At 35.5% G+C, this 16,625-nt stretch overlaps 1 protein-coding gene across 1 annotated transcript; it reads right to left on the minus strand.

Moving 5' to 3' along the window:
• Window positions 1-1,144: 1,144 nt before the first annotated feature.
• Window positions 1,145-14,912, minus strand: LOC147070700 (uncharacterized). The gene is made up of 6 exons (XM_085948890.1): window positions 14,432-14,912; window positions 10,488-11,403; window positions 9,696-9,878; window positions 9,013-9,166; window positions 7,019-7,165; window positions 1,145-4,299 (listed from the first exon to the last, which is right to left on the minus strand). Exons 1-6 carry the CDS (start codon window positions 14,603-14,605, stop codon window positions 3,957-3,959), a joined length of 1,917 nt encoding a protein of 638 aa, XP_085805016.1. The 5' UTR covers window positions 14,606-14,912; the 3' UTR covers window positions 1,145-3,956.
• Window positions 14,913-16,625: the final 1,713 nt, after the last annotated feature.

Here is a 16,625-nt window from a genome sequence, read left to right on the forward strand (position 1 = left end):
GTATCCTAGTGTTGAATCGTTAACAATAAAGCATTTTGAGTACAGATTTTCACAACGTTGCGCATACAACCATGTCAATATAATGAATTAGTAATTTATCGATAGTGGACACATTACGATAATAATAGAGTTTATATAATGTGTATATATTATGGAACAGAACCGTCCCCTGTTTAGGCTCAATAAGTGTAAGACTAAGTATGGAGTGTCCTCAGGAGGTTATGAGGATGACAATAAAAATAATCGAGCAGATTGATTCACAAACATATTAATAACATTGCCGAGATGCATAGAATATTACTAAATACCGATAAGCAGTTATTCTGCTAATTAGTATTAAATGGAGAATGACGTTTACTGGTTTCCGATGAAGGAAAATAATTTGGAGTATTGATTATATTCAGAAACACAAAAGATCATCTGTATTAAATGTTTATTATTGAAACTGTTAACATATACTATGTAAACAGACGTCATCTTAATAATATAAGAATTTCATTGCCATGTCAATAAAAAAATATACGAATGAACGACACCGCAAACACTGCATCCGCGATGCGTTCATTCATTCAATTAAGGTTATACTTCAGCTGGGGCACGGTCTTAAACGATTGTGACTACGCGACGCGAATATTGTGCAAATGACGCGTGCAGAACAAAACATAATTTGTCATAAAAGGTCAACATGCGTCCATTTAATGTTATGTTTATTGTTCTATTACTAATAATAATAATATATTCATTGACATGTTTTCTTTTTCAAGTAAATGACGTGTTCACTGCTCGACTTTCGCTCTCCGATTGCCAGCCAGTCCGAAATTTCATCGCACCTATAGTTGAAAATTATTTGCCGTTTCACTGAAGTACTGTCTTAACCACTGGTACCGCTTCCAATTTACCAGCTACTATTCAATTTATATTGGGCAATTTTCAAACATTCACCATTGCAATATCGATTAAAAAATGTTGTAACGATTATCAGCCAATTGAAATTTAAAAAAAATTGCAACAATTTTCATTATGACATCAATGTTGCCTTGCTACTTAAGATCTTTGAATCTGTCATTCTATTTGATAAACGATTTTGATTTAACAAAACGTCAGTATTCTGTGCATCTTGGCCTTAAAACATTATTTTTCTTTTGACTATGTCCGATCCTAATAAGATTATAATATGAGCCTCCACAGGGTGGAGGTTTATGTCCGATCCTAATAAGATTATAATATGAGCCTCCACAGGGTGGAGGTTTGTATTAACAGATTTTTGTATTTACGAGAAATGGATGTTGGCCACTTCCTCAACCTATTAGGTCCATACTCTTGACTCCAAACACAAATTGAAAAACAATATGTATATTTTCCAGACCCAGGATTCGAACCTAGGATCCACGACATTATAGCACATAAGCTATCGTGGGCATCGACTTGAAACATTACAAAGCAATAATAATTGTGCACTGATAACTTCACTTCACCACAGATAATATACTATATTAATACGGATTAGAGTACGTCTGTTAATTTTTTTTTAAATGATTAATGTCATCCATTCCTCAATATTGCAGCAACTATAAAGTAAACAGTCTAACGGTAAGAAAAACACCCTGGTATTAAAATTCAAAGTTTACAGCGGTTAAATTCATGTAAACCGTCGCAGAAACCTCTACGTAACATTATATAACGGCCAGTTCATGAGAGCCGTCTAAATGCTTTTTCCCACTGTCGCTTTGCTTCACTACAGCAGTAATAGCGCCTGTACATGTGCATGGATTTACTGGCGGCAATAGTGCGTATTGTACATTATCATGACAATAACTGTTTTCACTAAAAAGTGCCGACTCTCTCACCAATCTCATTCTTCAAGAGTAAGCGAGACGCGATGTTGTCATTTTATGGTACTATTTGACAGGCAGTGAAAATCGGTTAACGTTCGTTTGTCGGCAGGTTCGCCACTATCGTTCTACTGCGCAGGCGCAGATCAAAGAAATCCCCTACTGTCGCACGAAAATTCAGAAGCTTCCAAACTATTTTGATTCATGCATGCGAGCTTGCAACTGCAGGATATTACATATTTACCCATACATGTTGGCCGCGATAATACTTGCTGTCAACAGTAAATCCATGCACGTGTAAATGGGGTATTATGGTGAATATTTTGCCACAGGCGTATCAGTAAGTACATTATGTCAAAATAAACACTCCTATTATATTATCATCACTCGACGAAATAACGTTAAAGTACGAATAAAAAATGTATATAAATATTGTTTGCTGTAAAATAACTAAAAAATAAAATTGACAAAAACTAACATAAAATTATGAAGGCAGATTAGCCATTCCTTGTACGATTGATTTAGCATTTACTTGGTATAACTCGATTACCAAATAGAACAATATGATCGAGGTGGTCAGGATTCAACATATTAAAATGTGTCGATATATGTATGTAAAAATGTGATAAATTCCACATATCTATTTTCAACATTCTGTAAACGAGGTCTCACTCTCAAAAATGATCATTTATTACTAATCTACTAAAAAATATTGATATTGTTTTTAGTGTTTAAATTAGGACAGGTCTCGCATAACATTCAAATTATATACAATTTCTATAAAAATAATGGCAACATTGCATATATTACCATGTCGAAAGGATATACTCCAATTTTGGGGGAAAAAATGCTTACAATATCTTTTCAAATAAAGCAGTTACAATACATTTAAATCCAGTTTCAAGGCAATACTGCTTAAAACTGAAGCCAACTATTTATTTAAAATATGTCATTTGTACTTATTTAATCCTCGGCACCTCAATTTTAGAAAATATTTCATTTTACATAATATCGACACCTTCTACGATTTCGGCCATTTTGAGTTAATTGCTATTTATTAAATAATTTTAAAGATTCACGTTTTTATAAAATCAAACGTAAAACATTAATATTTTATTTCGAAGATATTAAAAGTCATAACTTCGAATTTATAAAATATTCCAAAAAATTTGTTTGTTTAAATCGTCACTCTTGATTTGACCGAGTTTAATTAATAAAAAGAGTGCGTTGCGAGCACACACATGTTTGTATGTTTTGCTCTCCAGTCACGGAATCGTAGTTTAGAAGTACCACCCATAGAGTATTGCATATTATATGTTGAACATATTAAAGTTTATAAATTTGTTTGCTTAAATTGTCAATCTTCCAACTGCTGGAATTGCGCTATCGGCATCATGCGCATTTGCTAATCAATAGGTCTCAAGTTCATTCCCATTCGCTGTGCTTGATTTTTGTGTAGTTTGTAAAATAAAACAAAATTTTTATATTGCCATGTATTAATACTAAAACAAACCTACTTTTAGTAAAATTTATCGGTTAGCGTTTATGATAGTAGATTTCTTCTTTCTCGTTACAGATCAGCGTAAATTTCAAACCCCTCCTGCTCTATTTCGTCACCTGCCCTAACTATCAAACCTTATTTATTATACTGTACATTTGTAATACACTTAATGAACACTCTTCAATAACCATATTTAAAAATAACTTTTCAGGATCAAAAATTTCAGTTAAACGAGAATCAGGCGTACTATTGTCTTAAGAGCGTAATGCAGAGTTGTCGACATTAAGCAGCCGTTCTAACAAGAAAAACACGGCACATGTTCTTTCTCTCCTCCACTTCTTTGTTACAGTTCTTACAGGCATTCTAATAAGAATAATATATATTTTTCTCACTGAACTTAGGTCATCGAAATTGGCCTCTTAAAGTTAAGCGCATATCTTAGGGACTTATGCACCTAAGTATGGTTCTGCATCGCGCTCTTAATTATAAAATTTTAGCTACAGGGTGCCATAAAAACATAGTTTTAATAACTACTATAAATTTACCAGTTGTAAAACAGAAACGGCCATTTTGAATTACACATAAAGCAACATCCACCACTTCTCGATAGCATCACCATATGTTTATACACTTTTATTAAGCGCGGGGTCCCCGTACGAGCTTTCATCGACTAATATTTTAACATCGGGAGAGATATCTTCCATAATAGGGACACCATCTTTGGGCTCGATTTTAGTTTGTACCTTCGGATACCTATTGTCTAAATTATTCACTAGTTGGCTGAACAAACTTTTATCTAATGTCTTGTCGAACGATATTAAGGTTTTGTGGTCGTCGGGCAGCGGCGGAACGATGTCTGGATTCTTGTCGAAGTCGTTCTGGCCGTTGACATCCTTGATGTAGTGGATGGGGTAGTGGTTCTTCAATTCGCTGAGGAGCCGGAAACTATCTTGGCAAACCGTGCATCTGTGGGGGAAATAATACGTAAATAAACTATGTTTACATGATTTTAATGCCACGTTGGGAAAATGACAATAGCAATGAACAGAATCACTGATGTGACTCCTTCGATTAGCTGTAAACTCGACTTATTATATAATGAACTAAACGAAACACTCCAATCTACATTACAGTATAACCTCGATAATTCAAAGTCTTAAGGGACCCTCAAAATTTTATTTCGAATTAGTAAAAATCACCATAAATCAAATTCAAAAACCGAAAAACAGCAAAATTCGATTTAGCGAATTACGAATTATTGAGGTTCTACTGTATTAAACTTGTGATGTAACAAAGTGGTAGATATTACGTGGTTAGATATTACGAAACAGTTTTGAGTTGCCTAGATATGAAAAAAATTAATACTATCAACCACAGGTTCGTTTCTTTCAACCTGAACGAAACAAATCAAATTAAACCATAAACAATATACATACAAATTGTATGAGTAGAAAGTTGACCGGAAATGGTTTGAGATTTGACGTTTGGTTCAGTGTATCATTGAAAATCAAACCGTTCTCGGACCATCAGAAATGGTTTGACATGAAACATCAAACCAATTCGGACGATCCATAGACTAATGGCAATCTGTCAAAGTGTTGATAAGCATTATTCGGCATTTATATATCGTGAGGTGTTCATATTAATATGTTAGACATTTACACCATAGGAGTTCACTTGAATTATGTATATTATAGATTAATAATCAATACATATTATTCATAAGTAACCATACGCGAACATGACGCCGCTTTTGGTCTTATTATCTCAAAATCCAGCACATATTTTCTATGCAAAGAGTTCGATTTAATATCATTACTATAATTATTATGTCAGACAAAGAATTTATTTTCATTTTGCAAACTGTGTTAAATCAACCCGGAATGATCTTTATATTACCTAACGAATTTTATCAATTTAATATGTTCGATTGTCGTCTAAGTCACAATATCATACTGTCGACATGAACAATACGGTCAATTATTATGAAAAGCTTTAATGAAAAGTAATTTTTAAAACTCGCCATACCTATAAATCTTTTAAATTAACTAAATGGCTACCTATTCATGAGGCATTCTTTATATTTTGTACACTTAAAATGAATGAATACGACAGTTTGTTAAATTTGTATTATTGTAGATCACGATAGGAGGTTAGAATTTCATAACAAGTTGACGTTTCAATAAATATGTTTCTGTTTTAGAGATTGATATGTTATGAATTAATTTTAAGTACTGGCAACACTAATAATCAGTTGTCAGAAAAGCGTTTCCGTGGACATTCTACCAAACGGTTCCAAATCAAATAAATCAAACGGTGCCATTTGATTCGTTCAATTCAGGTTGAATGATACGAACTTCTAGTGTACTAGATGAGAATTTACTCAATATTCAAAATAATATTAATCGTAAACACACTATCGTTTATAATAAGATACTGCATGACCAGAAACATAAAAAGAGTGTTGGGCTTATTTGAGCGAAGTGTGCCGCGTAGTATCTTCGAACTCATCAATTACACAATGGAAATACAACAATTAGCTGTACACTTTATACGACAGCCCACATGTCGTACAATCTGTCGAAGTGACCACCTTAGATGTCTACATAGCAGTAGCGAAGGGCGGAGGTAGGCTGTTAAGATCCGCCATAAATAGTAAACTTTGTTAGTCATATGTATTTGTTTTTATTGAACTGAGACTACAATTTACAGATGGTGTTAGTTAGTTTCTAAAAATCAATTAAACCCTGCTTAAACCAAACCAAAATTGTTTTGGTATACCCTTCGCTACTGCTATATTATAGAATGAACAAGTCACATATGACAATTCGTGAAGCCGGAAAGTAGAAGAAGACCTATTCGATTCATACAAGATGAAGGAATGGTGTCGAGTCAGATTTAAAGATGTTGGACATACAAAACTATATGAACGCGGATACGATTGACGTATGAGTTATTCACATTGCATCGTTGTAGTAAAAATAATTTCAGCCAGCCGCCGGATTCAAACCTATGACGTTCTCCAGTTAGCACCATAGTTTTGAGATCCCCGGGGTTCCAGCGGCTAGCTCAGGTGTCCATCGAACCCCGGATTCACAAAAAAAAGAAATTCAAACGGTTGGAGTGTAAATAAAACACAGTCCTTCGTGCTCGTAACGTGATATTGTTTATATTTTACATTTTCTTAATTTTTAGTTTTACAAATTATATTTGGGATTTTTACAGTTGTAGTCGTCAGGTCCGTACCTATCGGAAAGGGGACGCTTACTAACATCCTTTTTTCTTTCTTTTTAAATTCCTCGTACCGACGCCATCCAGCAAAAAAAAAGGACTCTCGTGATTGGCCAAATTTTATCGCGTGATCTTTGATTCGGCGAATCACGAGCCTGACCCTGGCGCCGGCGCGCGAGGATTTCACGCACAATGCGCGGCAAAATTTATTATATTTAAATCCTTATATTTAGTCTTAAAATTATCTCTTTCATCCATCATCATTTTTACTTTTTAAATTAAAAAGAAATACTTACGTGGTTGAGCAAGGAATCAGATTAGATGTTTTATGAAGCCGTTTCTAGAGGTCAGGGTTACGTTTCGACTTAAGCTACTAAATGATTATTTTACACCGGGAGAAGCCCGCCTGTAACAGGGGTGTATCAGTTTCCACTAGATTGTAATATAATCTTACTTGTATATATTATCTCCGATGTGCGATCTGGTGTGCTTGACAAGGTCATTGCTCTGCGTGAAGGCCCTCTCGCAGTAAGTGCATTTGTACGGTTTTTCCCCTGTGTGTATTCTGTAATGCCGCTTCAAATGGTCCTTACAAGAGAATCTGCAAATACAAAAAGGTTACAGTGTAAATATTTAAATTGAGTTTGGGACAATTCGGTACTGTCAATTAGACCAGTGCTCCGCAACCTTTTCCAACCCATGACACACCAAAGGTCTTCCCAGAATTCCGCGGCACACTACACGTAAAACAATTTATACACCAAAACATGGACTCCACATCCTGAATGGGGACCCCAGACCAAGATCTTTGGCGGCCCCCCCTACCTATCGCTAAGGTTAAAGACAGTGTGATACTCTAAAATAGCGTTTTTCAAATAGTGTTCCAGGTAAAATTAATGGTATTGATTTTAGGTTTAGCGATTTTTTGTATGGTTATATTCTAGTCTTAGTATATAATTATGGTTAGTTGTCGGGTTAGGAATATTTATTTGTCGAGTAATAATAATAATAATAATAAATTGTGTCCTACAATCACATGTTTAAAAATATTAATACTTACTAGCGTAGTAAAATAGCGCCGCAGGCGACTTTTTTTGACTCGAAAATGGGAGCTGAACTGCGATAGCTTTGTCGGAAATCCGAGCATATTTTTTATTAACGAAATCCAGAAAATAGCCAATAGAACATCGGCGAACTTTTTTAGCGTCCCGTCGTTTATCAATTCAACAAATTCCTCTCGAATTTATAGGAAAAGCGCTTCTATAGAATTTTCGCCATTGGTTGCAAAAGGGTTTCGTATCCTGTCGCATTTATTGTATGAAAGTACTGATGAAATTTCTTTTGCAGCAAAGTTAAATGTTTTTGAGACGGATCTAAAATTAATTGCTTGTTTTCAATGGTGGTTTGGTAGTTCCTTTGGAACATTTGTAGAGATTCTTGTCTCAACTCCTTCTGCCAAAGTTCTATTTTATTTTTGACTTCTTCTAATTTATCAGAGCTCGTCAATATATTTTCATTCTGACCTTGCATTGTTTTATTAAGTTCATGCAAATGCTCAAATATATTACCAGCCATGTACGAAAATTTGGATATTGCACCGCGGCACACCCAGCATCGTCTCGCGGCATACCAGTGTGCCACGGCACACCGGTTGCGGAGTACTGAATTAGACGACGGACATCTGGATGCAGCACAGATGAATTAAATGCGCCAAGTACATTAGAATTTTAATCAGCGAGACATGCAATTCTAATATCCCTATATTTGTTGCAAAGACTTTCAATACATTTCAATGAATATTTGATTGTCACAATACATCAAACAAACTATCGATATTACCCCCTTAACACGTGCATGGATTTACTGCTGACCGTAAGTATTATCACGACCATAATAAGAAAATGTACATATAAACATGTATTATGCTGCAGTTGCAAGAATGCATGCATGAATCAAAAAAGTTCGGAAGCTTCTGAATTTTCATGCGGCAGTAGGAACTATTTCGATCTGCGCCTGCGCAATAACTATAGTGACGAACCACACCGCAGTTGATTTTTACATGTCAAATAGTACCATAAAATGACAACATCATGTCTCGCTTACTCTTGAAGAATGAGATTTGAGAGACAGTCAACACTTTTACATGTAAATAGTTATTATCATGATAGTTTAAAATACGCACTATTGCTGCCAGTAAATCCATGCTACATTATTCCAGTACAAATCGAATGTACAATTGTTTTGAAATGCTTTTGGCTTTTGACAGAATATGCAAGCGGTAATATGTAGTTATGAAGTTTGCTACAAATGAATCCGCAATGCGAAATGATTTACAGCTAATTTAAATGTGTCACATTCGTATATTCATGCCTCTGGTCGATAAGGTTTTCTTCAACGTCTTTGCTACTACATACAATATATAAGAAATTGAAATTCTTTCTAACTCACCTCATGCTACATACGTCGCACTCATGCGGCTTCACGCCGAGATGAATGAGCTTGTGTTTCTTAAGGGAATTGGGTTTGGTGAAGGCGTGCCCACAGGTATCACACACGTACGGGTGAGCGCCAGTGTGGGTGCCCACGTGACACGTCATTTGCCCTGAAATACAATTTATAATTCATTTGATTAGACTAGCAATTATTACTTAAAATGTTTGTCTGCACCATCGTTTCACAGCACCCTTAAGCATCTGGCCACAAAGAAACCCTGACTAGTTGGTGATTGAAATGACAAACAGGTCAGTAGTTAATATTTCGTACACGGCACTACCCTTTATTGATTAAAATCAAAAACTGTCAAATTGGTACATTCTGCAGAAAAATTCGAGCAGCCAATAATCATACAGGTAGGGGTATATCTTCATTTCTGTAACTTTGTAAGTCTTCAATGTTTTACTTTGACGTTTTGAATAACTTTCAGTGCAATGTTACGATATCTATCTACGATACTGAAAATTTGGTAAAATAAAGAAAATCAGTTCATAGGTGAAAGGCATTAGTGCAGAGATTCACAAACTCTTCTATACCTCACACCTCAATTTTTAACTAGAATCTTTTCTAATATATATTTTTAGTTTTTAAAATTATGTTTTTATCTCCGGTAATATACGGGATGCATGTGAGATCACCTTTGGTGGAGAAGCGCTTTGGACAGAGGTTGCAGGAGAAGGGCTTGAGGCCCGTATGTCGCATCATGTGCTGACGGAGGTTAGAACCGTTGTTAAAGCCCTTCCCGCACTGCGAGCACAGGTACGGCGTCTCGCCCGTGTGCGTCCGCATGTGGTCTTTCAAGTTGCACAGCTGGGAGAACGCTGAAAATAAATACACACAATATTATTCACCGGTAAATCCGCCATCTGCCAATATTCGATGGAAGACCGCTCAGAAAACATTGACATTTGAAGCGTTTATTTCCGAAAACCGTCGTTTCCATTGTACCATATTTTCGAATTGGAACGATATGTCCCTTTTTATTAACCAACCAATCCTTAATTGCAATGAGTATAACCAAAATAAAATTGTAAATATCGGTATTTATTAGTACCTTTTAATCTAATCTTTAAGTCATAACATTATTTTTATTAATTATTGAAGTGGCAACACGCTCTTCGTGTTCAATAATGCAACCAAAATATTAAATTTTGATCTATCCGAAACAACAGTCAATGTGTAGCATATTTACTTGATTTCTGTACAACACATTTATTTGACAGCTGTCACTTTTGTTTAAGTTTCAATCGCCACTAACGAAGCCACATGCATGATTCATTACGTGTTACATTTTATGCGCCCTAGTTTTAGTATACTTCTAACGGCTTTTGGAAGTTATCAATCATTACATATTGTGTGAAACGATAGAATAGGTACGTTAATATTTTTTGTTTGGTGTCTCGTATAGGATAATAATGTAACTATAATACCTTTGCTACAGAATGGACAAACATTCGGTTTGACACCGTTATGCTTATTGATGTGATCGAGCAGTTGATCCTGACGGGAGTAACGCTTATCACACATGGTGCACTTATGCGGCTTGTCCTCCAGATGCAGCTTCATGTGACGGTTCAACGGGTTCTTGGAGGAGAACTTCTTATGGCACTCCTTGCAGGCGAAGCTCTTCTGCTTGGCCTTCTCCTTGTGAATCCGCATGTGGCTGGAGAGGGAGTGACGCGACTCGAACACCATCTCGCAATCCTCGCAGTCGTACGACACCGGAATTATCGAATCCTTATTCTCGAGAACCTGACAATCGATGCCTGTCGTATGTATCGCGACATGTCTCAAAAGCAATCCCTCTCTCTTGAATCTCTGCAAACATTGCGAGCATTCAAACGGCTTAGCTTCGGCATCATGAATAGCCATGTGACGATTCAGGCCTGACAATTTAAGGAATGTTTTTTTGCATACGTCACAACTGTGAGACGTTTCTTTTTTTATTTTAATATGTATTTTTAAATGTCTCTCGAGTCGAGACGCCTTATAAAACTGCTTCCCGCACTCATTGCAGCTATGTGACGCGTTTTTAGGTCTGCCCTTTTTGGTTTTTTTCTTCTTTTTAACGTCAGGTTTAGGCGACGGGGAAGAATCGGGTTCATTAGCGTAATCGTCATCATCTTCGTAGTTATCATACTCTTGTTTCACGTCGAGGATCGAGTCAACGTCGGGCTCCTGTTTAATCTTCACGGGAGTCTCGATGTCAACGATCGACTGGGACTTAATGAAACCTCGCAGTACGGAGTCATTCCTTTCGGACTGGTTCCGGAAGGCATACGCAGCTGTCAGACTCTCGATGCAGACTTCGCATAACTTCTGTGGCAAGCCATCTTCTCGTATTACCTATAAACAACAATAAAATTCAATAATCTAAGCAACAAACAAACAAAGAATTGAACATTTGTTCCGACTCCAAAGATAAGCAGATTACATGTAACATTAGAAGATCAGCATGAACTTATTAATTGAGTTATCACACACTTAGTAGCATCGACATAGTAATTACAAGCAGATCCAAACAGAGGATGATCGACCATGGTGGCACTATGAAAATAATTGCCGATGCAACATATTAATTTATTTTGCGCGGTGACTTTCGTGTGTTCTAAATGCTGGAGGTTTGTAATTTTCAGCTGTGATATTGAGGGCTGTGGCTTGGGCTGGTTGGCTAAAGACTGATTTGTGCAACTTTTATTGATGAGTGAAATTATATATCAATAAATAAATAAATTTTGCGAATGTTGAGTTGGTAAATAGTTCAAACAATGGTATGTTGTAAATTTACAATATTTAGACACTTCATAATATACAAAAATACATATTTTTACAGTTTAGGATAATATTTGTCGTATATCCCATATCAATTTAATAATTAATTATTATGTTTCATCACAAAAGCCAATGTCAGGTTTCAGTTAAACCATTAAATAGGGTAAGGGCTATGTTTTACTTTCAATTTGTAATAAATTATTATTGCTAACGAAAATAGTTGTACAGTCATCTGTTTAAGCAAAGATGGTCAAAATAGCGGTTTGCTAAATTTTTCAAACACAGGTTTTGAGATTTTTTTCTTCCAAAGTAGGTACTTTCTGCAATTTAATGTGTAAACAAACATCTTATGTGACACCACCATCCAAAAATGATGGGATGAAAATCTCAGTATAAATACTTACATTTTAATGGGCAGCAAATCAGGTACGTTAGCTAGGTCATGGAAGGGTCAGATGAATTTTTCCAAAGAATAATTGCATGGAAACAATGAACACAATGAATAGAACTCTCAAACAGTGTACAGCATGCGTATGCTTGAATCAAGACACCTTTTCATGTTGTTGCTTTTTACTACATACCTATCTAGACAGCGTCATTTTGGTGCTATGTTATGGACTACTTGTGAAAAATGGTGCCGGAACGCCGTTCCACCGCATTACATTACAAAAAAGCCCTGGTTAAAACTGTGAACCAACAAGCCCCTCCTGTGCAGTTAATCGCACTTCCGTTTTCAAAAGAGGAACGCCCTTAAATTTATCATTTCATTTTACGCTTCCATGGTGTACGAATCTAGCAATTTATGTAATTTGATGCTTTCTATAATAAAAATACATCTAAAACGATCAGGACTGATATTAAAATTATTATTAGAAAACTTTTGGTTTATTGCGAAGGAGACGCATCTAAAAAGACAGCCGATACATTATTTAAACACGCATTTCCGCCATGACTGGTACGTCACTGAGAAGTCTTCTATATGCGACTACAGCGACTTCCAGTTATCGATGAGATCTTGTTCTCGGACAGTAGTTGTCTACGTGGGATAAACCGTTTCCACCAAAAAAAAATGATAAATGGTCATCTGCAACACTATAACTGTTTCTTTTTATAGTTTACATAATGGTATCTGCAAAACCCCAAAAAATTATCGATTCAATAACCAATTTTTACAATTATTATTCAACATTTTTGATCACTATTTTCAAATGAAGACGAGATATACTTTTTGTCATTCCTTGTCCCTGAATTCAATTCTATTGAGGATTTCGGAAGCTATTATGTATGTTTAGTAAGATTAAGGCCCAAAAATATCGTTTACACATAAAAACCTCACGGTAAAACCGCTGAAGCTGAAATGATCATACACAAAATAAAATTCTATCGCATGGCGGCAAGTTGTCAGAGCACATTGATGAAGCCTGATGTAATATACATGTAGCAACACAGAAAAATTCTCATTATTTATGGCATTACAAACACTACAATATATTTTGGTAATTGTGCCGCAGATGCCGTCATGAGCTTTTATAATTTCATGTAGACAATAATTATAATAAATATCTTTTTCTGTCGGCGCATAGGCTTTTCTATCCAATAATTGTTGGTAATTTAAAATTTGAAATTTTCATACATTTTGATGCATCATTATCACAAACTAAGATTATATTAGGTAATATTAGGTTGGGGTAGGTTAGGTTATGCCGGCGCTCCATTGGCACGCAAGTCAGACGATTTACAGTCTTCAGACTTTTTTTTCGCGTGGAGCACCCCAGATCTGCTGACTTTTTAATCCGCAGACCAGGCTCGTTGGATTTCAAACATGTTTGCTATATTACTCTCCGAGTTGCCAGACTTCGTCCGTCGATCAATATGCAAATTCGATTTGACATTAATACGCAATCATTCAGACCGAAAAAAAATCTGTAATTGTTTTAAGCATTTTCATTGATTAATTTGTTAATTTACACATTAGAAAATGAGAGATTTATCAATTATTTTTTTATTTGTATTTATGAAATTCATTAAAGAAAACGTAAAACTTGTGTTGTTTTCACTGCCATATTATTTTATGCAAGTCTACATATAAATAACACACAATTATAGGATTATATCTGAAGACATTACGATAATCGCAACTTTTGACAACTCGACTTTTTTATTCGTTCGTTGATCAGTAGCAGAGCATAGACAAGTCGGACGATTTATTGTCCTCGGACTTTTGGCTCGCCAATGGAGCGCTGGCATTAGGTTAGGTTATGTTAGGGTAGGTTAGGTTAGGTTTGGTCTAAAAAGAAAGTTATAAAATCTCATGACGGCATCTGCGGCACATTTACCCATATTATTTCCATCCTGGACAATCCAGCACCAATGCTTTCCAGATTAATTCAATGTATATAAATTGTTGTTTTATTCGCTACCTAACTTACATTACGAGGTTTGGTTTACAATGTAGATTAATAGTCGAATTTATATTATATTCGATTATCTGTTCAATGCATGTCAGAAAATTTAGAGATTTTTCATTGCACCATAAAACAGCAGGAGTTTAGGGTATTTTTAAATAATGGTATTAAAGATTTAATATAAAAGTATTGTTTACCTGAACTGGTGTGCAAATCATAAAAATATCTGCCAACGTCGTGTTGGGCTTCATTTGTTCTGATTCGTCCATGGAATGGAATAAATCGACGAGCAACGTATCATTCTTCATGCAAGACCTACATATCTGACTTATTTCAAAAAATTCCCTCGAATTTGCCGCTTCCTCATTCATCTTGGCAAATTTGTGCAATTATCTGCTTCTTCAATACAATAAGGCACGGTACAAACGTCTAAAATGTTATTATTGCATTCAACAAAATATCATTGACTGCTTAAAGTGCACTCATTCTGTATTCGTAAACGTCATTAGACCAACACAAAACTGCATTCCGACGCCGGATTATTCAATCGGACGTGTTATATTGCTCTCGTGACTAGCTATATTAAAGGATATCCATTATTCTAATGTACAAAAAAGAATATAATCTTATTAAACCATGACATCGAAAGCAACATCACTAACATTATACTATACTACCGCACATAATACCAACGCAACAATGACATATCGTTCGCCATTGTTATGCCAACTAAAAAGTAGATTTATTTATATTAATTGGTAGGTACCTATTAATATCTTGATTTTATCTCAATATCTAAATTAATAAACTCTCGCCGAGATAATAATATTATATAGTATGCATTATGAGTTAATACCATAATTAATATTCTTAAATTATATGGGTAATATTGTATTTTAAAATAGCGGCCTGCACACACACAATCTTCTCTGCGTGAAAGCCTCGTCTGCGCGATATCGCACGGGAATGATCGTGTGTCTAAAGTCGCGTAGCGAACAGCAGAAAGAGTGAGGTTGGTCGCGTCCAAACTTTCACGCGTGCCGTACCTACGTGAAGTCGTTGTTTTATACGTTTTACCACGTTTAAAATCTTTCACGCGTTCCGTACGTCAAATAGTTTTTCATACCATAGATAAGGATAATTTAATATAAAAGTACATTAGTCCATGATATAATACCTTTTACCACGATCTGTCATGGACGTTCGCAATTTCTCTCGCCAATTTATTACAGAGCTCATGGAGATGTACAAAACATTCCCATGTTTGTGGAGAATCAAATCGGCGGGATATAAAAATAAAAATTTAAGCGATGTGGCATATACAACAATAATTCATTTCTGCGAGGAGAGAGGATTTCCCGAGGCTAATAGAGACTTTGTAGTAAAAAAAAATTCAAGGGTTCTTTTCGGAAAGAGTTAAAAAAAAAAAGTAGAGGAAAGTAGACGTAGCGGTAGTGGAAGAGATTAAGCATATGAGCCATCATTGTGTATTACGATTTGCTGTTCTTCACGAAGATCAAGAGCTTCCAACAACAAGCATGTCAAATATGGATGCGGTGATAGAAATTGATATTGACGGGAGTGAAGAGATCGGGGATATTGAGGATGAATAGGATTTTCCGACCGTGAGCCAGGAAATAAACACAGTAGAAGTGAGTAATAATTAATTTTATTACTATAATAGTATTAATATGTAAAGTTATATTAAGATTATGGTCACAAAATCTGATAATCTTCCATTTTTACCTACATCAACATAATATATAAACTCATAATTAGGACCCACTAAAGCCATTAAGACAATGCTGTAGAAGTTCTTATAGTTGTAATATTATGTTGCTCCAGAATGCGGTGGTGGCACTATTCGAATATGTTTTCCGTCCATCGCACCTCCACAGTTAATAAATTGCCACTTATTTTGAAACTCGTCCACCTTCTTGGTCCATTCTGCTTTTGTAATTGGAAACTGAAAATAAAATATTTAACGTGTTATAATTATATTTCTTCCAGGTTGACGCCAATGAGACCACTCCTAAGCCAACCGCACAAACTAGAAAAAGGAAGGCAACTAATTCCCAGGCTGAATTTTATAATGTTTACACGGCAACATTAAAGGCAAACGCCCGACAAATTGGCGAATATGATGCTACTAGAATATGTGTGGCTAAGAAACTACAAAAAATGAAATCCGTGCAAGCCATTTATGCGGAAGCACTTTTAAACATAGTTTTAGAAATGGGTCTATTAGAAAAAAACTGAACGAAGAAACTGACATATTCAACGGCGAATGTAATACCAGACCGGGAACATCTTCTTCGTTTTATACAAATGAATTTTCGTCCTCCCAGACCGAAAAACTTGGGCGAGAAAATGAAGGTTTGCAATTTAAAG

Source organism: Rhyacophila brunnea, unplaced genomic scaffold (genome assembly GCF_057557595.1).
Source record: "Rhyacophila brunnea isolate RB1 unplaced genomic scaffold, BYU_Rbru_1.0 scaffold_21, whole genome shotgun sequence".
Classification (NCBI taxonomy): domain Eukaryota; kingdom Metazoa; phylum Arthropoda; class Insecta; order Trichoptera; family Rhyacophilidae; genus Rhyacophila; species Rhyacophila brunnea.